Genomic DNA, 24,774 nt, shown 5'->3' with positions numbered 1-24,774 from the left:
GTCCTACCATGACTCTTTCCAGAAAACGTCTTGACGTGTTTCACTGCCGTCTCCTTCCCGTTCTCGTTATCACAATGATGTTAAAGACAGTGTGCTCGAGCAACGAGAAAGCTTAGCTGCTACAAGCAGAAGCCATTTCATCTGCGCGGCAATACTTCTCAACCGGTTACGGTTCCAATTACCCTGACTTTTCAATTAATGCTTTGCTCTTCTACCGACCAGTTCACTTTCTCTATCTCTTTTATCCTCGTGCACATATATTAAACGTTTGAAATAAGTGTTCGTTCTTTGGAAGGGATTAAATAAAAGTAAAAAACCAATAACAGCATCATCTTACCTGAGAACTGTCCGCAGGTTTCCATTTTCCACCGGTGTGCGATGGCGGTGGATGCTGAGCGTTGTCCTCATCTTCTATAAACTCCTCGTTCGCTCGACTCATGTCTTGAAGAAGTTCACTGGGCTTCCATTTTCCACCGGTGTGTCCGCGAGGTGGAAACTCTCGCTCTTCGGTTTCATCGTCATTGGAGGAAGAGTCGTTCTCCTCGATCTCGTCTTCGGCAGTGTCACCACCGTTCGATTCTTCATCCTGCTGGTAATCGTAGTCAACATCACTCGTCAATTCACCACGATCGGCCTCTTTGTTTTCGCTGTTTGTATCCAGGTCCACGAGCATCTCATCGTCCAACCATTCACTATGATCCTGTTCCATTCTTTGGGGTTCGTCGTTTTTCTTCCTTTCGTTGCAAGCCTTCGAGCTCGCGATTATACTCTCCACGGGAGATGCTGATAAAGTGTCGTGGCTACTTAACTTCGTTGATGAAGTTGTACACACAGCTTTTCCTGATACTACCGTGGAAGACTTGGTGGTCGCCACGATGTCGGGGAATCCGACTAACGATGGTATTACCAGATGATCCATTAGATCATCCAAATCAGCCACTACCGGTGGCATGTTCAACAGTTTTTCTTTCAATCCTCCATCATCTGGTTCCTGGCCTCTGCGGCTTCTTCTTTTCCCTTTATCCTCGACTCTTCCTACTTTCCTTTCTTTATCCACTGGACCACGCGATCTTGCCGCTGCATTCGACTTTGTGCTACTCTGCAGCTCCAAAGAGCTGAAAAAAGCATCTGCGTTCAGGATTTCCGGGTAAGTTACTGTAGTCGGAGTGGTTGACGTCTCGCTTGTCACTTCCGCTTGCTTTGCCTCTTGTGGTCTACATCCTGACTGACGATGACGAACGTAGTTTTCTAGACCATTTATCGTTGAGTGGCACTTTATACAGAAGTGAGTGTCGTCATCTTCTTCAAACGTTTCCATTTTTAACATTTTTCGAGAAATCAGCTGGAACAAATATGACTTATGATTTGAGCAGGTGTCGAATCTGCGTTTAATCTAAATAAATAGGATAAGTATCCACTATGGGAACGCAACAACTAGTTATCATTATGGTCGAAATGGTTTTTTAAGTTTTTCATTTTCACACCTTTCAAGAGACACTTGGATTATTTTAAAACATAAATTTCTATATGTAAAGTTTTTATTTCGAAACTTCTCTGATGGCACCCCAATGTTTGGGTTATGAATAAAATTCTTTACAAAATTCTCTGTAAAGTTGATAAAACACGAGGGTTTACATATGGCGACGAAAAATTTCCAAAAAGTGACGAAATCCTGAGCATTGAAACAAGGTCACCTTTACTGAGACCTCATTTAAGATTCGAATTTCCGGAAACCTGGAATTCGCTCATGAGTTGATGGCGACTAAACGTACAAATATTCATATTCGAGTGTCAGATCCAGTATTTTTAATATGGAGCATTTTATCTGGTCTTGAGACTGTAGACGAACGTCGAGAGATTCTACGAAAGTAAATTTTGTGAAAGAAACTAACCATTCTTTCACTGTTTTTCGAAAAAGTCGCTCTTCTGAATATCTACTAATTAAACTCTGGTATCGACTACTCTCGAACAACAACATCGAATACTTTGGAAATTTTCCAATCACGCAGAGGACGATTCCAGAAACGGAATGTTATGGAGATTCGATCTTTTGTTTTTTTTTCCATGTACTTCGCAAACTTCCCATGCGAATTCTCCATACCGGTACTTTTGATATGTTTTCGTTCATATGTTAAAAGGTGATTTTTGATCTTATCGAAGTATATAAAAATTTGATGGTGTTACGTAAGTGTAAAGAAATTCTTCATGCATATATTCTTTTCGTAGAATAGCATGTCGATGAATCGTAATTATTCGTAGTGGGATTGAGTGTAGATAAATCCTGAATGGCAATTCGTATAAATATCATGGAGGATTCAGGATTTTAGTTTCGCTCATGGTCGATATCCTCGGAGTCGGGTTTAATTGGGACTCCTGCATCGTACTAATTGCTGACAAACCGTTTTTTCCCCGTGCCCTTCGTGCGTGAGGCGTATAAGCGCGTGCAAGTGGTTTCGTATATGAATAAACGAAGAAAAAAGATTTCACTCGATTGGCTTTCGACACGATAAAGCGAAAGGATCGATCCTTTCCCGAATACGAATCGTCGTCGAAACACGCGAATTCAATTAACGCAACGACTCGACAGGATCTCCAGTGTTCGAATCGATCGGCAAGAAATTTGAAAGTTGATATTACAACAGCCTTGAACTGTTACCGGGAGACGAACGTTCAAAGGCATCGACGCTATAAACTCAACGGAATAAGCAAGCAAATCAAAGTTTGATTGCACACGTAGGAGTTCGAAACATTTTACACCGGTTTCGTTTTATTTTTTCTTTCGTGCTTTCCGATCGTATTTCCCTGTAGCAATTTATTGATATAAATCGACGAAATATTAGATATAAATGAACGTGCGAAAATATTGGATAAAATCTCGAGAAATCGTGTGAGCGTGTTCCTGCGGCTCTGGAACGAATTTATTTTCGAAAATTCTAGCGGCGATATGCATTCAATCTCAAAGAAGCTTACAGAAGGTCATCAATCTGGGTATAAAGTATAAGAATCGTCTAAAGTGTACGTAGGTGAAGAATTCTTCACCCGAAGAAGTAGACGGTTGAAGTTAACAAAAGGACAAACGATCCAAGAAGATGAGTGTGCCCACAGCAGAGAGTTGGACAAGCATTTGGTACGAGTATAGCTGCGCTCAAGATTAAGGCGATCCCACGCGTAAGCTTTAGCTACGGACGTGACGAGACGACCCGCGCAACGAACTGGTGTTGTGTGTTTCGCCAATACGTTCCGAGGCGTTCGAGGCTAGGACAAAAGACGAGAGGACAATTGCGTTAGAGTGAGCATCAAGGAACGGGCCTAAAGAGAAAGGGAGATAGAAAGAGAGAGAGAGAGAGAGAGGAAGAATGAGCGAGACAGAGGAAAGAGAAGAAAGAAGAGCGAAGAGGCGAGTAACAGGCAAATTGAACTCAATATTCGTTGAATAGAAAGGAAACAAGTTGACGCGCGGGCTTCGCGCACGAGCCGAGTACAGCTGGGTGCGGGGGTGAGCGAACGAAACGCTCGCTCGCGGCGGGCCAGGAAGATCGGTCGATGCCGCCTGGCCGTTATTCGGACGACGACACTTCGCCTCCCAGTTGTGGTCCTCTCCTCTTGCCCCTTACCAGCCCCCGTTTGCCGTTTCAACCACCCTCTCCGCCCTGCCACATCAGCCGCCGGTGTTCGGCGGCTTCTCGACTGCTGCGCGACTCACCCTTTCGCGCCCTTTCCTCTCTTTCCGAACGCCAGGCACATTCACATACACACACGCGCCCACGCACACAGACGAATACACGGACTCGCACAAGTTCACATAAGAGCAGAGAAAGAGAGAAGAACGCGCCAGGACAGACAGGGTTGATCGCGAGCCTCCATCACCACCACCAACCAACCAAGCACACGGTATCTCGCTTTGGCATTGCAGGGTGACTCGATTAAAACCGTAACGTTGACTTTGCCACTGTGTTATCCAGTCAACGGTGGAATGGGATTTTACGCAGAACAGAATAAAAAGAAAAAGAGAGAGGGGGAGGAAGAAAAAAGCATTCGACCCACCCTAACATCGTTGTCCGTAAGGGAGCAGAATTTTTACGCGTTTCGGAATGATTTAACGGCCAGAAAATGTATCGAATTGCATGCAGTCTTTATCATATTGCAGGCATGCTCGTCCATATCACCCGTATGAACGATTGAGTAAATCAACTCCACCAAATATCTGCCCAGCTACACCAACGCTTTGTATTCGTTATGGATTAACTTGTATTCGTTATGACTCTATGGATTAAAAGTTGACAAACAAAGTATATGCACTCTTCGTGGAATATTCAATCGCCAAATTACAATTATAACTAATCGACGCGCCACCCTTTTTCAATAAAATTCAACTTTTGTTTTTATCGTAATAAGAATCAACGCAATGCTTCCAACAAAATCGAGGACACGGGACTCACGTGATGAGTGACATATGTTAATTCGTGACTTTTGCGATGAGTTATTTACATACGTGGAGTGTGTACTTTACCGTGACAAGAAAATGATTATTATTTACTGATATCAATTGAAATTCTGACGTTCAATCAAGTCGTTTTTCAAACTGATTTTTTTCACGTATTTAAATGAATAAATTAATTTTTTTCCTCATTCCAATCTGTCAAACGATCTCACTTCGATGAGCTGATAACATAATTCTTCGGCACGTGAACTCCCCAGGCTAGTTTTTTGTCCTCTGACGAAATGATTGACGATGTCATTCTAGTGATCCGTAAACTCTAGAGATTGGAAAATGACCACAAAACCCGTTGGAGGATTCTTTGAAAAATGTGAGAAAAGCGAGGATAGTTTTCTCAAGTGATTAGTCTTATTAAAATACGGCCATTCCTTCATACACTCAAAGACAGAATGAATAGAATTCGATTTTATTTTACAACCTGATTTTTGTGTAGCAGCAGCAGTGTTGTTGTTTTTTTCCTCGCTGTTTCGCGGATGGAAACGTGGCAGTAAAATTCCATGGCGGGAGACCAGATGAAACCGTGGCGGCGGGCAGGGCAAAAAAAGAAGAGGGTGGAATAACGAGTGTTCGGTCAATTCTGGCAAGCGAGGATTTACGGATATTTGTGCTTTCGAGCACGGGAAAGGCATGAACTGCGGGGCCGGGAGGGAGGTGGATGAAAATACACAGTCGTTAATTGGCCGGCGACACGAACAACGTGTCGATCGACGGCGATACGTCAACACGAAACCCGAACGGGCCCGAGTCGTTACCGCATCCTCTCCGACATGTCTCTATCGTGACCGGCAGCTACTGTGCTTCTTTCTCCCTCGCTTGGTCCACCCTTTTTCTGCACAAATGTCCAGCAATTTTGCGACGTAACGAGTGATCGAGGAGGACGATCTACGATTTTGATCGACGATCGGCAATGACTAATGCTTCATCCCCCTGATAACGTCCATCCGTCGCCTCCCTATCACGTTTTATCCTTTTCTCCTTGATGCTTAACGGACTTGGAACAGGAACATAGCGCACCTGACGTCCTCCCTCGCCACTGGATTCACTATCGATCTCGACATTTGTAGCATTTTTCATACATTGTGTCAAAAAAAAAAAAAGAAATACAAAACGAGACTAATGGATCACGGTGTTAATCCTATTATTGGCTTTTCTCATCCAACCTACATAATGGATTTGCGACTGTTATAATACAATCTCAATTTCGTTCGACGTAGCTTATGTCTTATTAGCCAGTTGACCGTGCCATGTGAAATCGCAATCCGATTGATTAGTTTTTCGATATTCTCATAAATTGTTTTTTTTTTCTCGATAATGAGAATTGAATACGCCGCAAGCAACGTTCAGAAATTTAGCTAGACGAAATTCGGGATTTATTTATTGGACTTGGAATGAGAGCCTTTTGAGTGAAATATTATCAAATTGTTTGTGCCTGTGCTAATTGCATTTCCCAAATGAGCAGCACTGGTGAGAAGGAAAACTATAAAGACGAGAGGAGGACGATGGCGGTTGAATTCTATTTGCTTCGCAATTTTTTCTCAGTGCACTCCGAATTATCTTCTTTAAAAGGAAAGTTGTGGGCTCGCTCAGGAAACGCGGTAGAGTGCAGTTACCGAGTGAAAAAAAGCTCGCAAAACAAATAAACTACTGCAGAGTAATTTGTACGTGTTTGCGAGTTACTTATGAGTTTAGAGAACAAAGTGGTTGGTACAGAACAATTATAACGGCGGACACAAAGCTATGCAAAGTGATGTTAACTTGTTGAATGTCATGAAACCCCCAGACGTCTTTGTCCTAATGCTCTTCTAGCAATATTGCGAATGACAGGTGTAGATTTCTGTAAAAATTCAACTTCGGAAAAAAGGACAGTGATACCTCGTGGGAAGACTTGAAATTTAAAGAGCTTCAAAGAAACTTCGTTTAAGAAACTCTAGGCTAAAAAAGTGCTTCAAGTTTGCTAGAAAATGTACTTTTCCTGATAAAATTGCAACAGATATGAAAAGTTTGGGAATTTGCTCAATTATTTTACGCTAAAAAACTATCATTAATTTTGTACATTCGATCCCGATTAATGGAATATCTTAAAACAGTGGATTAAAAAAACTCGTACATACCATCAGAAAGTACTGTTTCCATCAAGTTTTTGTTGGATAAACTAGAAGAATGCCGGTTGACTTTAAATGACGTTGGAATAATGGACGAATGATCGAGCGACGACGGCCCGTTGGCGCCTAATCCTTTGTTATAATTGAAAGAAAAGGGGCGAAAGAAACACTAGCGAAACATTTCGTCGGGCGATTGTCGCTGTCGTAGTCCCGACTAAGTTGCGGTTGCCTCCCGTTCAGGAGACGGATGAAGTCTGGGAGCTCTGCTGGATTGTGTGGAATCTAGGTGGTGAGCCTCGACAGGCAAAAAATGAGAAATGTAGAAAAAGAGAACGAAAAAAAGGAGTGCGACACAAAAAAGGACGCGCCTTGATGGCGAAGGTTTTCTCGGCGTAGTTCCTTATCATATTTCTCACTTTCTCTCTCTTTTACAGAGAATCCTCTCTCACGGAGAGCGGAAGTTATGATTAGCGCTAGGAAAATGTAATTTCATCATCGGAAAGAGTCAAAGTTTAATTAAACAAATGAAAGATTTTTGTATCACATTTATTCCGTTGGATTGTGTATAAATTATAGTTATCACCGAGTGAACCGCGTAGCCGACAATAATTTATGAAGGGATTAACGTGTAGGATCGCCGGTTGTGTGAGAGTGCTCTCACGCGATGCTATAACGGATGATAAGTAGTTCTCATTTCTATCAAAACAGGGGACATATGCCTGCAGCTAGCAGCGAGAGAGATCTCCTTGTCGTATTAATCCCGGCTGGATAATCGAAGACAGCTTGGATTTGCCGCCCACCCCTGTGTGGCTGACCGCGTACATACGCTCGATTATAACGGAGAATAATAATCACGGCAATTCTAGTCTTCGGAAATTCGATTGTCGAAAAAACATAAGGGCTAAGAAAGAGCTTTGTTGATCGGGGACTAAGCTGTTTCGGTCTCCTTCGGTTTTCCATCCCTTCGAGCCACGAAAAAATGGATAAAAAGGGCGATCCCCGACTGACTCGGTCTATACCTATGGATATATTCAGTTTATATATACGATGTGAAAAAAGGGCGCATAAGAAAGCGAGAATAGAGAAAAGCGAAGTAGGAGACGAAAGGAAGAGCGCTGGAGAAAGAATCTTTTGGGACTCGTGGAACGAAATTGAACGCTTCCGATCTCGACCTCTCGTCGGTGTGTGCGCGCCTTCGGCAACGTCTCCATTTCAAGAAAATCCGCTTCGCGTCACCCACCCTCGCATTTGATCGCGCCACTCTTGGCAATCTAAAAAAACACTCCATCCGCATACTGCGCGGTTGGATTATCAAATTTTATTTGAAAAAGTGTTCAACCCGTTCTTGCAACTAATATAATTGGTTTCGTTTGAATAATCTCGTTTGAGGGTTGTCGCTGTTTCAACGAAAGGTACAATCTGCTTTAGTTTCATTCCTCAGCGTCGAGTTTCTGTTGGACATCGATTTCTTTACCCTCCCGAAGCAACATACTTTGCTGTGAAGCTTATAAGTATGACGAAGTCCTTAACAGCGCGACCAGCCGATGAAGAGTTCTGAAAATGTAGTGATGCTCGATATTTTGGCACTGAGCTCAGACTCGTTAGGGCGTACGAATATTGAGGGAGTGAAGAAATTTTCGACGTCAAAGTAGCCTAAGGATTTGCAAGCGGAAGGAAAGAGCGAGGAAAGAGCGACGAGCGAGCTAAAGAAGCAGAAAATGAAGATTGGAAGAACGAGAAACGATGAGAAAAGACGAGGGTCGAAAGGTGATGGTCGACCGTAAGGTCCGAAGAATATTGAGCCGATCCGTTAATGTTGGTAACGACGTTAGTCGGTCTGCCCGTTGGCGCGTATGGGATTGGTAAAAGGTACGTGGATATGAGGGGAGTACGATGGGGGCAAACGGTACAACGGCGGGGGTCTCGAATATATATAACACAATCAAATCCACTGGATTCGTATATACATACTTGTAAGTCTCCGCCTAATACATTCGCTACACACGGATACTTGTTATGGTAGGAACACATCTATGTATCGGGAGATATACAAAGATAGTGATGGGAGCTTTACAAACGCATCGATACAAACGCTGGTTAGTCTCTATACGCTATACCGGGAAAAAAAGAAAGGGAATCAGAGAGAGAGAGAGACTATAGAACAAAGAAAGTCAGAGAGAAAGAGAGTGAGTGAGAGAAGGAGATCAGGGAAGAAACTGACATAAGCGGAGGGGTGTGTATGTAGAGCACGTACTCGGGTGTGAGGGGGCTAACTCCTTCATCTCCTTCTCTTCCGTATACTTCGCATTCGCTCTGTCGACAGTCTCAGGGTTCGACGTGGAGGACAACCTGATATAGTACGGGTACTTTCCAAGGAAAGAGATAGAGCGTGGGAGGAGAGGGAGGTAGACGAAGAAAATAGCGGAAGGATAGAGACTGAGGAAGATAAAAGTAGATAGAAAGAGAGGGAAACAAACAGTGGAGGAAGATAAAGAGAAGGAGAAGGATGAGAACGGTAGGTAGAGACAGAGAGAAGGAAAAGGGAGAGGTAGCCGGGTGCTTGGCCTGATGGTGTAGAGTGAATCCTTTCCGTATATGCTTCGACTTTGTGTTGACTCGTTCGTTCTCTATCTCGGCATGTGTACTGTACTGTACATGTCGTTGGAACAGTGCGAGGGAGTTCGATGTGCGAGAAAGGAACGAGGCGAGGAGGTCTGGGGGGAGCGTCGTTGGAAGCCGCGACAACGACGAGGACAAGGACGAGGACGAACACCGAGCTACACCCCTTCAAAAGTGAAAGAGAGTGGGAGAGAGAGAAAGGCAAAGGTGATAGAGAGAAAACGAGGAAGGAAGGTTGGAGAGCCGGCTCGCGAGGAGGGGAGCGAGAGGGAAGGGGGCAGCGAGCGGGAGCAGGGAAGTAATACTTGCATCTAGGCAAGAGGGTGAGCGAGCCTCTGTCTAATCGATGCCGCGGCGGTGCGCGCTCGGCCCGCTGGCTATTACGCACCTTAATGTCCTCTCTCTCCCAAACCCTGCTCTTTCCGCCCAACTCCCATCCACCAAACTCCCGGCCGAACCCTGCCGTCGCTACTACTGACGCCGCAGCCACCAACACCCCGCGCCTCCCTCTCCGCCCCTCTCTCGGTCTCTCGCGCGAGCGAACTACCCGCCACCCTTCTTCAACCCTCCTGCCGCACCATCTCGGAAACGTCCACCAACGTCCTTCTCTTCTCTTCTCTTCGCTTTCACTCCCTCCTCGACAAAACTCGGCCGGAGCTGCCACCACTGCTCTGCTACTGCTCTGCCTCTCCAGACGTGAGCAGCAGCCGAAAAGAGAACGGACGAGAGGAAAAGAGAGAGAATACTCGAATGAGAGAGAACGAGAGGTTCAACGAGAGGGTGAAATCGGGAGGGAGGGGAAGACGTCCTATACCACTGCTCCATCCTTCGCTCGTTCCTTCGTTTTATCGTTTGATATCCTTCTACTTCTTTCTCTCTCACTTATTCCTCGGCACCCGAGAGGCGGCCATGACACGTGTCAATCTACCGCAGACGCCCGATCGATACGGACGGACCTCGACGTCGCTCCTTTCCTCTCTTTTCAACCCCTCCAAACTCACCCCAAGGTATACGTTCGTGTATCCGCGTATCTCTACAATATACATACTCATATATGTATACATCCGTCTATGGATATATTTATACATGTAGAGGACTCCTCACGCTACTCCTTTTTATCTTCCCATCCTCCTACCCCACTTTCCCTTCACCCAACTACCACTTCTGTTGCTACTTTTCTTACCAACCCCTTGCCGCCCCCGCAACCTTACCTCCGCGCACCGTGCGTATGTACGACCAGTCTTTTGTGTCTATCTTTCCCGATCATGTACGCTACTCTCTATACATGTATAGGGAGTAGCTTCTCTTCGCCAGGTTACTCTCAGCCCTTCCCATATAGACGAGTCCCATGAGCCACCCTTCCTCTTTCTCTTCGTCGACCCACCACCTTGGCAAACGACCACTCGGCCAACGGCACTGTGGACTCGTCTCGGCGAGACTCGTCGCGTGACAGCATCTGATCCGTCCGAGTATTCCTACCTTAAACTCAATTCCTTGGAAGAGTCATTGATTAAAGCACGGATAAAGGATCCTTCGCTCGCACTTAAACTTTTTCCTTAAAAACATTCGGAAGGGAGAAATTATTCTTCACTTCCATTTCGTCTAATTGTTTCGTTTATTTTTCATCGAGGGGATTGTCGGAAGCTTGTCACCGTTGTTAATTAAAAATACGATAAAACGTTAGAGACAGAAATAACCAAATGGAGTCAAACGATTTTTCAATTTTTCGTTAGCACAGCTTCGAACCTTCTCTGTAAACCCTCGACGAATTCTCGCTCTGATTCTTCCCACTGGTTTTCAAGCCTGCAGGAGAAGGCGCCAACTGGCGATTCGCACCGGAAGCTTTTCGCGCAACGTATACGCGAAGAATGAATGAAAATCTTGTTCAGTTTAGTCTCACCGAGAGAAACAATCGCGAAGCTTTGCATTTGCAATTAGAAGATTTTTTACTCCAAATTTCAAGTTATTCGTCGGCTAAAACAATTGTTAAAAGGTTGAAATAAAACTTTGAATACAAAAAACTTGGAACATCTTTGAATTAGGTTCATCAACCGTTATGAAGATACTTAGAACGGGGTGACGCGCAGTAATAAAACAAAATGTCATTGTCGAGTTAAAAAAAGAAGCTATAAATTTCGAAATCGGAGTCATCTTCTCGCCCAATCTTCGAGCCTTCTTACCCCACAGAATTCGTCTTACGAAAGCGGGCAGCTCCGGGTTCCGCCCAGCGGGGAGCAGGGAGTTAAAAATAACAATAGTTCGTCCGTGACAGTGTCCAATCACTGACAATGGTGTGACATTCTATACGCTTCTCGTAAAAGTGAAAAAAAGAGGAAGAAAAAATACTGGGATGACGCATCGAGAATCTCGAGAACGACGAACAGTACGCGCGTTAAAGATCGTCGAAGGATCGTCGAAGCCTCCGCGGGAAGGCTCTTGTCATTAAACGCGATATAAGATGCCCCCGAGCTCTGCATGCGCATCCCAAGTCCGGTTGGCAAGAAACGGAGACAGAACGACTAAAAGAGCGTTGCGAGAACTGTGTATGATCGCCAGTATCGCGGAGGGGTTCATCACAAAAAAAGCATACCCTTCTGGTTTGTCGGCGGCCACCCTCTCCGGTCCACACGCGCTGACAAGTACTTGATCGGACCGTAAAACTTTTATTCGACCTAACGAGCGCGTTACCATTATTTATATCCACCATCAACAGGCTTTTCCTCGTCTTTCTAATGTCCACGCGATGCCGATTTAACCGACGTACAGATAGCATACGAGAACAAGATATTATACAATGTGTAGATAGCGAGCGTCGTTTTATCTTCGTTTTATACGATCCACTTTTTTCAATTAATTGCTTCGGGTCCTCTGGACCGAGTTTTTTTTCCTGTTTTTCATCACTTTTTTGGAATTCATTGTCAGTGATATGAACACGAAGAAAATTCATGTTTTCTGCGGAGAGAATTAAATTTGAAAAATTAACATTCAGTAACGATAGTGCGGTGACGAACTGCGATTCATTATATTATTATGGGAAGGAAATTGAATTTTTCTATAAAAAAATAATATTCATTGTTCATAGTAGAAACTTTTAGAGAAGTATTCAGTAAATTTTGACGTCACGGTGAATTTTACTGCGCTGCACTGTACAAATTTCCGTACGAATGTTTATATCCTAGGATGCGGTTATACCGGAGACCTGATAGAGGTATCTTGTCGCTGTATCGGCCTATTTCCCCATTCTTTTTATATGCTCAGCCCTTTGTTGAAGTGTGTAAATCCCCGTTTCAATGTGCTAGGAAATTCGGAAATAAATGATCGAGACTTACGTTTGGACAAAGACATTTTACCGTGATGCACGCGGTAAAATTCACTAAACGTTTTGTAAATTTTAGTATACGTACAGTAAATTTCGCTATCTGCAATATTTACTATTATGAAACTGAAAATTCGGGAAAATATTGAAAATTTTACAGTGCGTTACTAGGATAAATATTTTTTGTTAACTTGTCCCCGCAGTAAAATATATCCGGTTAATTTTACAGTGAATTTCACGCTAAATTAGTGTGATTTTTTCACAAATTTTTAGAGACGTTGAAAAATTGCTCAGGGTCCTTCGAAGTCGATGAACTTAATAGTGAAAGCAGAGAAAATCTGTATATTTTTTCCTGTGCACTTCGGACCTGGGAGTTCATTTCGAAAAAAATATTCGTGAGGATCGAGCTCACGAGTATGCGATTTTACGCCCTTTGTGAAAATGGGTAAAGGGATTTGTAGATCTTGCGAAATAGTTTCAATTGTGTGAATCTATGGCGAAGCAACACGTATCGAAGTTAGAAAGTTTGACCGTGAGCTGAGCAGGGTCTTTTTGGAATAGTGAAAACTGTGAAACTTGTACCTGAGTCCGGAAGCTGAATTTTCTCTGTTAGATAATGCGTCAAGGGAAAGTTATGCTCAGATCCCTGCGTAATATGTATATAGCTATCGATAGAAACCTTATGGATTCGGACCCGCTGGTGGACAGTTTTCCTTCGAATTTCTCAGGAAAAGTGGGACATCGAAAACGAGCAAGATCTTACGAAGAGATTGCGTGAAACTTGGACTACTAACTTTCTGGAAAGATCAGAAGATTCTACATCGAGAAGAACAGATATTTAATAATTGAAAATTCATTTGCTCACAGGAAAAATCGATTTGAATCAACTCCGTTTCAACACCAGTGGAAATTGGCGACTGTGAACTTTAGAAAAATGATCAGATACTCATAAGCTGAAAAATGCCGAAATATCGATTGGTTGATCGAATTTCATTAATTTTTATTTGCGAATAACCGCTTAAACGCATTTTCATGCTCTCAGAATGACAGTTACGGCTCCGGAACCAAGAAATTTATTACGTAATCACAATCATTAAAATCCGCCTCGAATAAATGTTCAGATGAAAAAGAATTGATTGAAAAAATAAATCTGACGCAGTAGTTGTAAGAGTGATCTTAAAAGTGAGCGAAAATCGAATGGATTTTATTGCCCCTCAACGAAATCGTCTTGCATGATACTTCCGTTTCTGGTAGGCTCGAAAAATGGTTTCCCTCTCGACGATCTCAAGAAAATTGTATGGCGGACTAGAAAAGACATTGGTGGTCAGAAAAATGCGGCTCCATTACTTTCAAACAAATCACAGCCGTCGTCTCTAGATCTTTGAAACCTTTCATTTTCCCTCTCTCCTCGCTAACGCGCTCAAACATTTTCGAGGCGGGTCTGGTCGATCTCTCCGTTAGACTTCATCTCGCACTGCAGGTAACATACCCAATATGGTCATCCAGTATGGCCACCGAATGGACGATCATGCGGACATCAGGAGTTATGGGCCGCGCTCAACAGTCAAACCCGAAATATGCTAAACACAAAAATTGGCAGCACAAAACCTATTGGGATCTGCTGGTCTATTTTTGGTTCATCCGAAGAAAACGACTCGATCGAACTTTTTTTCGGGCTCGAAGTTGTCGGAGGACTACTTCGGATATTTTATGGGTGCTCATCATCAACGTAACTGTGAGAGGATTTTTGATGAAAAATCACATTATTTTTGGCAATGAAAAGAAACTGAATAATTCCAGGAATGATTTCATGTCGATAGGGAGCCATTAATCTGTCGTTTGCTTCATTGTGAGCTAAAAAAAATCGTATTTTAGGATTTCTGGAAAATCATGATTCTCGAATCGCAACCGAGAAAAATAACGCAAAAGCAAGCTTGGTAGTAAAATTCAGCACTTTCACTGACCAAAAATAGCAAGAACCGTTACAATTGGATAATTCTGGAAACATCAAATTTTCCTTCATTGAGATACAAAAGGAAAGATTTTGTGACTCATGAAATCGGCGGGGATTCGTGAAAAAGATTCATTAAGGAGTTTCGGTACAGGCAATACAATGTTGCCGTGCTAAACCATGCTGAAAACATAAAAAATTTCAAAAAGTTTAGAGTTTTATAAAATTTGGTGAACATATTCTTTAGTGCCAAATTTGACTATACAAATTTTTTAAGATTTTTCTTCTACACAGTTATCGAGTAATTGATCACTAAAGTTCACGTGTATAAGCATAGCGTTTCCATATATATAAGTATACATTCCGGGCATAAGAAATCTGCTCTAATGCGTAATTACTCGATAACTAGGCAGAAGAAAATTTTGAAAAAATTTGTGTTTTCGCACTTGATGTTGAAGAACATTATCACGAAATTTGATAAATTTCTTAATATTTAGACTTCTGTACCGAAACTCCTTAATTTTATTCAAGATTCATCAAAGATCATCGACAGTTGAACGAAACTTGAAGAAAAAGTGAAGATATTAATCGGTTGTTACTTGAGATTGATGCTAAAATCTTTTTCGTGTTACGCCTAAATAAATTCTTGAATCATCCGATTTCTTGTATTATGAAAATCGCATTTGGGAAAAATGCGTTCAATATTTTATTCGAATGTTCGTGTGCACTTTTTTAGAAACAAAGGGGAAAAACTGTCTACTTTGAACCTAGGCGAGCTAATGAGTAGAAGAGCTGTCTTTGTTTCCGCGATTTAGCTGTTGTAAAAAAATAATGTGTAATGAAAGATAAAAAGAGATGGTGGGGAAACGGGGTAAACACGAAAGGACTTTTGTCCAAGACCTCATAATATTTTTTGTCGGCACTCTCGCGATCATTCTACCGTGTATACCCGTACAAATGAGTGTAGTGTCAGAACGTGCACGACACACGCTCCACTCTCAGTTATAGCCACCTCACGATCCGAGGATAAATGTATGTGTGCATGATTATTTGTAAGACGCGAGAAAAACTTTACAATGAGAGGATCCCAAGTTCTCGTACGAGTTAGTTCATTATCCGCTTCATTTACGTACCGTTTTATCATTTTTTCATTACCGAAACCCGAGTTGATAGTCAGGAGACTAAAAAATCTGTAGAAAACGAATTGGTTTAAGAAAATGATGAGACGCTCATTTATTTTGCTTATTAAATCTAAAAATTCAGATATCGAAGTGCTATTTTTAATAGGTCTGAGAAATATCAATGATTTTGAACAAGTAACGTACAGTGATTCATTGAAATTACTGTTTTCGTTGAGGCAATAAAGAATCGGAGAGTCCCAACCGTAATTTTGCCTGGCCATATACTTCTCGTACCGTTAATATTGACTCAAAAAAAGTGCACCGTCTTTTTGTATTCCTCTTGATGATTGAAATATTTCTCCTAAACTTCGAAGCGAGCTTGTCAAATATTTGGAAGTACTGAAAAAAAAAAAAAAAAAAAACTAGCGGACTCAGACCTGAAATGTGATGATTTAAAGTGATGTTTTTTCACAAATTCGTCAACAATTACGACGAGAGCTTCGACCGCGATTGAATCTTTGGGTTTTTATCCTAAAACCAATGATTTGGCAGATATAGAAGGCTCAATAGACATATTTCCAAGAACTCGTAAGAGCCTCCGCGAAGTAAAAACGAAGTTTGTGGAAAAAAGAGTGCCGAGAGATTTTGGAGGAAACGAGCAAATTGACAGGGAAGGTATTCCGCAGACTTGGAACTCTGGCGAAGACTTCCGATACGAAATGTCCAGCGAGAGAATACGCGAGAGAGAGTGGGGAGAGCAATAAAAAAAGACATAAGAAGGCAAACGCACGCGCTCGGAGGTCACGACGTATTTCACTTTACGAGCGGCACTTACGTCCAGGCTTCTTTTGCGGAGTGAGCCGGTAGTCTTCTCCTGCAGATGAAGAAGAGAAAGAAGAAAAGGATGTATACCTGAGCGGCCTCCGGTCTTGGATATGGTCTCGATATGCAGCACGCCTTCGAGCTTCCCAATGCTTACACCGCGAAGGTCTCTTCGAAAGCAGGTCGGTTAAGACAGGATTTTTGCCCCAAGCAATTACCCAAATTATCCGTTACGCAACGGGATGACGCCTCGGACTATTCACAGATTTAAGGGACCGTTTCGGACGTCCTTACGTTGTGGCTGCCATTCTCATTCCATTTTCAACGCAGTTTATGAGACGCGAGATCCGAGTGAAGAGTATCACCGACGATCCTTCATACGAAGCTTCAGAGGCACGAAAAATATACGATTATTACGACGCGAGCATTAAGCCGAGTGGAGAACGTAGATAAATACTCATTAAAGTGTGCGTTGGCGACTTGATTGCTTCTTATCAATTTTCCTACACGTGTGTGCCCCGTTTGATGCAAACGCATTCGTGTGCCAGATTCCCCTCGCGAGGGTTCTCAACGTTTGTAGCGCCTCCAAATCCGGATTTATGGAAAATCGACATCGAATGCGTGCTCCGTAAATTTTTGGAGTTTGATACTCGATTCATCTGGTTCTAGTACTTAAAAATTTTTTATATTTGCGAATAAGTTTCGTCGTTTATTTCGGCTATGCAACAAATTTCGTTGAGAAAAAGAGGAAAACGAAACGGTAAGTTTACGACTAGCTTGTAAATATTTTATAAGGGACCAGGGCGAGGTTTACTCAAAGCTTTATTCTTACGAGGAAAGTATGTTTATGACACAGATGTAAGAATTTTCTCTTAGGTAACGTCCATTGTTCCCTTCTTCCATAATAATCCTCTCGTCTTTGTCTTGTTCTTTATTCTATCTCGTCTTTTATCTATCCTTCCAACTCGGCGTTCCATATAACGAATTGCTCTGCGCTTTTTCTCCTTCTTCTTCATCCCTGCTTCTCTTTTCTTCCGTTATTCCGATTTTTTGGTTCTGTCTATTTTGGGTAGGTACAGATGCAAGAGCAAAAGAGAGAGAGAGAGAGAGAAAGTAAAACGTAACGAGTACGGGGACCGTTCGAAACTGGTATGGAGTGAGTCGTAAAGGAACCATCCACCACCAAAGCAGTACGATGGAGGCGCGAGGAGTCGAAGCTCGGTAGGGGGATTCTGTTTGCCAGGGAGCACGACCGCGGAGTCCTCGGGTCGCCATCGTCGCCGCGCGTTATACTATACGAGTAGATATTCGTGTTTGCCAAAGCTTCCAAATTTACGTCGGCTACTCGCATGATTTTTCCCCGTTGGCTCTCGAAAAAGTTGCCTCGTAAAGTGTCTGCTTCGTGAAATGGCTGACTACAGTGAACGCACTCTATTGAGATTTTCCATAACGGTCTTCTCTCCCCCCCGCCCCTCTCGCTTTGCCTCTTTCTCGCTCTCTCTCACTCTCCTTCATCTTCAGTCATAGATTTTTCTAACGATTAGATACAAAACCCTCGGTAATGGCGACTCGCCATTGCCCGCTACCAATCACTGCAACATTTTTCTTTTTCTGATCCCATTTTTTCGACCCAACTTCAACTGTACGCTTTTTTCTCGTCTTCTACGAAATAAATTATGGCAAAATGTCTTCGGCTTCATTGGGACCGAGAGGCTGCTGGATTCAGAAAGATTTTCAGATACTATATTATTGAACGCAGGTTGCGTATGGTCCACGAGGATCGTTGTGACGATTCCCAAATACAATTTCTCCCAGCCAATATGATCGTTTTTTTAAACGCCGGATTCGGAGACAAACAATTCTGTTATGAGAATTTTTTTATACACAAAAAAGTTCTAATAACCGCTTGAACAATGAGAAATCGAAAAAAACGTACGCCACTTCGTTCGGATATTCTATAAACGCACGTTACCATCAAATAACATCACTTTTGTCTTCTCTCTTTAAAAATATTATCGATTAATCTCTTCTTCGAGTCGACCTCTTATGGGAAGTGGCATCTTTGTCGATTCCGGATCAGTCTGAAATCACGTACTGTAAAGCCTAAGCGAGTAAGCCATTTTTAGAGTCTTCGTCTAGTTTCTGGATCAGCCGTTGGGTCAACGTTTTTATTTTACCGAAATAATAAATGGATTGAAATATTCTAACGAGTCCACTCACGAGCAGCTTTGCTGTGCGAATCTAGCGATACATATTCAGTGTTTCGTGCTGCAAGTCCGCGGCAGAGGAGAAGCCAGCATATTTTGTTTTCCCGTAATCTTGTATACACAAAAACCTAGCAAAGACGTTTCCAAAGTCACATTACTATATATTGGAAGAAAAAAATTATACATAGTCAAGTTGGGAGCGCTATCAACTTCTTCGAAAGTTGAGATGATAATAAAGAGCTGCCAAAGTCGAGTAGGAATGACAAAGCGAGCGAGTGGCAAAGGAGCTTCCGAAGCAAAACCCACGAGCGATGATATTTATGATCGATATGGAGTGTGCGGTGCACTACGAAGTTGTTATATATCCCGGTTAGTAAATGTAGCCGAGAGAACGTGTTTGTGTGTTGGTTCGTAGTCGTCGAAGAGAATCGAGAGCGGTCGAAAGCCAGCCAACTCGTCGGGTCCGTGAGCTCAATGCGTTCGTTCCCTCGTCTATATACAGAGAGAGAGAGAGAGAGAGAAAGAGAGAGAGAGAGAGAGAGAGAGGACCCTAAGAAATGTTGCCATAAACGTCGCGCCGCGAATGTCGCTATTGCCGAATCGTCGTCCTCGACGTTGTCGTCGTCGTCGTCGTCGTCGTCGTCTCAACGCACTTGGAAGCCGGTCGAATCGTACGGAGAGTTGCAAACCATCGGGGCAGTATAGCTCTACTAGCGACAGGAGAGAAACTCACTCACGAAGAAACGAGGCGAGTCTCTCTTGATGCTACTTTGGTGTTGGTGATGGTGCCGAATTCTCTACACCGATAGCTCGCTTGTATTTGTTATAGGAAACTCCGCAGCGTCATCGTATCCGATAAACGAATATAAAGAATCCCCCTTCCTCAAGTTTTCAAGCGTGATACCGAAACGAGTAAGAGAGACGGAACAGCATCAGAAATTCTCCGGGACATGAACAACCCCCCAATAAAATCCTTACCGGGATCTCTCTTATTAAGAGAAGAACGAAAGAAAAAAACATAAGAAGAAGGAGGAGGAAAATAAGTAAAGCTGAGAAAGGAGAGAAAATCCGTTGAAAGAGCCAAAAGTACTTAACGATATATATACACGGGTATATACCAATACTGTCTAACAATGAAATGTATGAATCTCAGCAAACAATGGGACGAAAGAACCTTCCAACAACAGAGACAGAAATTTCCACACGGCCGGGGATGCTCTCGATCATTCTGTTTTTCCTCTTGCATTTCTGCTCATCCTATTTATCGCTCCTCGATCCTCTACAAGCTTTCAAGTATCGGCGGTAAATTCCAAGTAGTAGATATACAGGTAATTGACACAATTATTTATTGACGAGCTATTGAGTTCTCCACTAGATGAAAACAGGAAATTTGAGAAAATCACGCTCTTGCCGAATACCGTATTATTTGTTGCCAAAGCTTCTCTTGCTCCTAATATTGGCAACGATTTTTCAATGTTATTTTCCAGTCATCGAGACATCTCCGTTTGGGATGTCTCGTCAGACGATGGCGAGTAACCGATCAAGAGAATCAGTCCGTGCACACTTGTGTGACGAATGATGTGAATCTACCACCGACGAGGTACCAAAAAAGCGACAATAGCGAGGTGACGATGCAGAGAAAAAGCCAATCGTTGATCCGAATTCAAAATTCTGGAGAATCACAGTGCCATGGACTTCAGTTTGGGTTTAACTATTCAAACTCCATTGTAAATATGCCATCACGTTCGGGAATAATCACAGCCCATCAAAGAAGAGATTTGAGTTAAAAACGCCCATTCAATCATCTTTTTCCTGACCCCGCCGTACTGGTGCAATCGTAATGAGCCCGCGATCGAATAATCGGCAAGCCGATTCGGTCATTCGATCGCGTTAAAATTGCACTCGAATGCGATAATGTGGATACCTCGTGGGTCTAGAACACCCAGGTGTTCATCCAGGATTAGTGTAATCCTCTAAAGCTTGAATTGTATACGCGCGCCGAGGACGAAATTCGAGCATCAGGAGGGAATGAGAATAAATACTTAGGAAAGTTAGTGCATATCCTCATCTGATAAATTCACTCGTTGAATTCTTCGCCAACTCATCAAGCAGTCACGAAAGAAGCCTGGCTAGAAAATAGGATGATGAAGAAACTCAGCGTTTACATTAGCATAGAGCTTGGACTATGGTTCCATTGAGGCTTCCACGTTGGTGGAACTCTCTAGAAAATACGCATCTCGGAGATCCATTTCGTCAAGAAATTCAGGCTCCTCGATGACGCATCTTCGTGAATGAATTGCACATGAAACAGCTTCCAAAATCCGGTAACGTGTTCCAACCGAAATATACCGAATTGTGACGAAGCATATACAAGCGACTGGGGAATCCAGAATAAAAATCATCGGTACTGGGCTGGGAAGGAGCCGAAAGTGGAAAGATGGAGGGTTGAATGAGAGGAGAAAAGGAGATTAACACGCACACGAAGATCGCGAGAGTAGAAGAGAGCAAGCGGCCCGGTTGACTAGATAAAGACACCGGGAACGGAGCATAAACAATGCAGCAGCGACGCGATGTGCCGCGATGTGTTCTGGGCCGGGGCTGATCGAGAGATCCGAGTTGAGAGCCGTGAAAGCGAGAGGCTGTGCGCGAGTCTGAGCCAACAACGTCTGTGTTTCTTAGTGTGTATCTCAGCGGATTTGTGTGTGTGCGCGCGGCCGCGTTCTTCTGCAATGTGGGCGTGCTATGTGACCCCTTAGGTATCGTTCGAAACGCGGAGTGGGGTTGTTCTATGACGCTATAGATCATCCGGACTCCGCCCTGAAGAACCGGCTGTGGGCGGAGCGATTTAATAGCAGTGTCACCTTGTAGCGCCACGAGGCGGCAGGCCTCCGTACTTGCCTCGACAACAAAACTCTCTCGCCTTCTCACTCTTGCGCTTGTATCACCGAACGTACAGCTGACCGTACTTTCGCGGTGAAACGACGGATTCTCGGTCGAATACTCCTGCTCGGACGGTAGGTCTGGAGTTTCAACTTTTTTCTCAAGATCTTTATTCTTGAGCACGAATTTTTCGGTATGGAATTATGTTCCATCGGATTTTCCAGTTGAGGATTATATTTTTTAGGTGTTTTCTGGATTGTGACGCTTAAGGAGGCTCGGTCGCGTAGGGCCGGGTTCTGTGGGTGCATGAACGGGGCACCCCGTTTTTTTTTTTAAATGCGCATATTTGCATTACCACAATGCATTATAAAACGATTATTAATCATTTAAAACAGAAATAATCAGTCACACATCAATCAAAAAAGAATAGAAAAAAGGCACAGTTTGACGTTACGATCCTGCTCACAAAAAAGTGGCAACGTCGAAATATAGAGAAAATAATTCAACAGCTGAAAATGACTTGATTTCATACAGAAATACTCAACGATCTATTACGTTTTTTTTCGGTCTCATTACCTGTGATATATAACATTATTTATTATTGTTGAAAAATAAGTATATAAATTGTGTGTTAATCGTTAAAACTTGACGTTTTTATACAATTAATTCGTTTTTTAACCTCTATGTACGCGTATACACACGCCCGGACGTGCGTGTGTTTTTCACAAATTCCAGGTTAGACAGTCGATGCTTCAAATATCGCGCATGCGCTTCAGCGCTGTGCTGAACATCTGATTTCTGCGACGTTGCGGAATCGTCTCACCGTCACGAAACGTCCCAGAACATCGAGTTTGTAGACATTTTAACAGTCAATATCTTTTTAGATAGGTCGATAACTCCAAACTTTTTTGATATATTCTGAATCCTTACGATTTGGAGAACAATACTCTATTTTTTTGTTTATTTCTGTTGCGTAAGTGCATATATATTCCTTAGGACACGCGTTTTGAGAGTGACTCTTCCATAAGACCCGTGTTAAAAATCCTAACTTTCACTATTTTTTTCGTTCTTAAATGGTCGATGACCCCATCTGAAATTTTGCACATGTCATTATTGATAATCTAACTATGAGATATTAAAAAATTATTTTTTTCTGTTGCGCAGGCATTCGCGACCGAGCCTCCTTAAAAGTACGCAATCCGCGATCTGAGCTTCAAATACGCTGGTAACTGAGCGCTTTCGAGTTCAAAATAGTGGGTTCAGAATCGAGTTGAATTTTAAGAAATTTTGAGGTTAGAACGTACTTCTACTCGTTTTTCAAAGTCTACAGGCCATTCTGGAGCTGACTTATGTTACTAAGAGTTACTAAACACACCAAATAATCGATAGAAAGTAAATGTTCGACTCACCGGGCCTTCGTGAACTTGCAGTGACACTTTTTGGAGGATAACGTCGAGAGATTCACGTGTGTCGTGCGTCGGTAACCGTAGTTCTTGCACTCGCCGCTCTTTTCGAGCGGCAGTTCTGCGGCACGGCGGGCGGGACGAGAGGGGACGTCTCACCTCCCTCCTCTCCGCCGTCGCGAAGTTCGCCAGCGGCATTCGATCCCGCCCCAACGCAGAGCTGATCATTGGCACTTTTTTTTAATTCATGAACGGCGTTCCGTGAGACTTGTAACGCTTCTGTCACAATACGCATTTTTAAACGTGCTTATTTATTATTATTTTTTTTAATATTTCGTAATTTCATTGAATCTATAAAAAAACGCTCATTATCGCTGACCATTGAAGGAGAAAAATTGTAATAAACGAATGTTTGCGAAAAGTTTTTTACGTCGGAATAATAATTTAATTTGTTGTTGATTCGTCACTGGGGATTTTTATTTGTCTTCTCGAATCACAGTTGACACTTTCTATCGACGAGTCGTCCAATTATTTATGAAATATTTTATTTTACGTTCGAGGGACTCGGGAAATATTATTTCTGGCTCGTTAACTGTTTTTTCGTCGCAACAGCAATTATTTCATGGTTAATATCTTAGGTTTTTACGACACTACATTTTATGTTGCCATACAAATGGAAATGCAAGCTCCAAGAATAAAAATCGCTAGAGATGACGGAAGACTTGACATGTGTCGTTCGAATGACTGACTCAATCCGAGCAGCAATTAATTAATTATTTATACCATCGCGATATCGAAAGTTATAAAATTACGTAATTGCAAAATTCTTCCCCATATTAGTGAGTTCTAGATAATAATCCTGAAAATTATCGTTGGAAAATAAAAAAAAAAATTTTATTGGACGATTTAATTTTTATGATAATATTAAGTGCTGACCAAAGAAGTGATACTCCATGGGGTGCTCGAACGAATGTTACATCACAAGAAAGGAAGTTTTTTGCAACATCGCAAAATTACAGAATTTCAAATACTGTTACAGAACAATTGTATCAATTGCTTTTGTTGTCGGACTGATTTTTCTAAATCTGGATAAAATAAATTTTGAATAAACGAAAATTCTAATCAAGCCATTATTAAATACGTTATATTTTCACTCAATAGAGTCCGAAATTCATTTACTATCAACTATTCACTGCTTGTTCATGGACTGTCCATGGACCGTCGATTATGGCTAAGGAACAATTATTTGGTCGAACTGAGGAGACGAGCAAGACTAAAGAAACTGCAACAACAGAGAGCTGCCAACAGAGCCCGGCACGATTAGACGTGAATAACCAAATAGAGACGAAGACTGTAAATGCACTAGCAATATCGCCTTCTTGTATAAATATTGTATATATTTGTTAATAGTGTATTATAACTCCCGTTCCTGTTTTACCTCTCCCTCCTTCTCTCCAAACTCGCAATAGCCCAGTGAGGTCAATTATTGAAGCAATGCTTTTTAATTTTTATACCTTTTGCTACAATAGCTTTATTTACGAAAGAGAGTATTGAATACAAGACAATATAAAAGTACGCGGAAAATGTGTTCAAAACTTTTAAATGTTCACGTGATTTATTCTACAGCCGACGTTTATTATCTAGTGTGAATATTGCCGGTTTATAATTAAAGCTTTACTAAAACATAAGAATAAACTAGAAATAAGTGACAAATAGTTCGATGCTTCTTTTGTTTTGTTGCTCAATTTTAATTCTATCAAAAAATCTTGACGAAATAAGATCACGACATCAACCTATTCAACCGTTGGTTTTAAGATCAATTTGGTTATCATTGATTTGACCGTGAATGGAGATT

The 24,774-nt window shown here is 42.3% G+C and overlaps 1 protein-coding gene across 1 annotated transcript in view; it reads right to left on the bottom strand.

Annotated features, from left to right (window-relative positions):
* Positions 1-22,997, bottom strand: part of LOC122407818 (zinc finger protein 845) — a 54,195-nt gene extending 31,198 nt beyond the window's left edge. Inside the window, exons 1-2 of the mRNA XM_043414252.1 lie at positions 22,926-22,997; positions 338-1,342 (exon numbers count right to left, since the gene is read on the bottom strand). Coding sequence (XP_043270187.1) covers positions 338-1,327 — 990 coding nt within the window. The 5' untranslated portion in view covers positions 1,328-1,342; positions 22,926-22,997. The remainder of the gene's footprint in view (positions 1-337; positions 1,343-22,925) is intronic.
* Positions 22,998-24,774: the final 1,777 nt, after the last annotated feature.

Source organism: Venturia canescens, chromosome 3 (assembly GCF_019457755.1).
Source record: "Venturia canescens isolate UGA chromosome 3, ASM1945775v1, whole genome shotgun sequence".
NCBI classification, from domain to species: Eukaryota; Metazoa; Arthropoda; class Insecta; order Hymenoptera; family Ichneumonidae; genus Venturia; species Venturia canescens.
The sequence above is the reverse complement of the archived record's forward strand: the minus strand, read 5'-3'. Positions and strand labels throughout refer to the sequence as shown.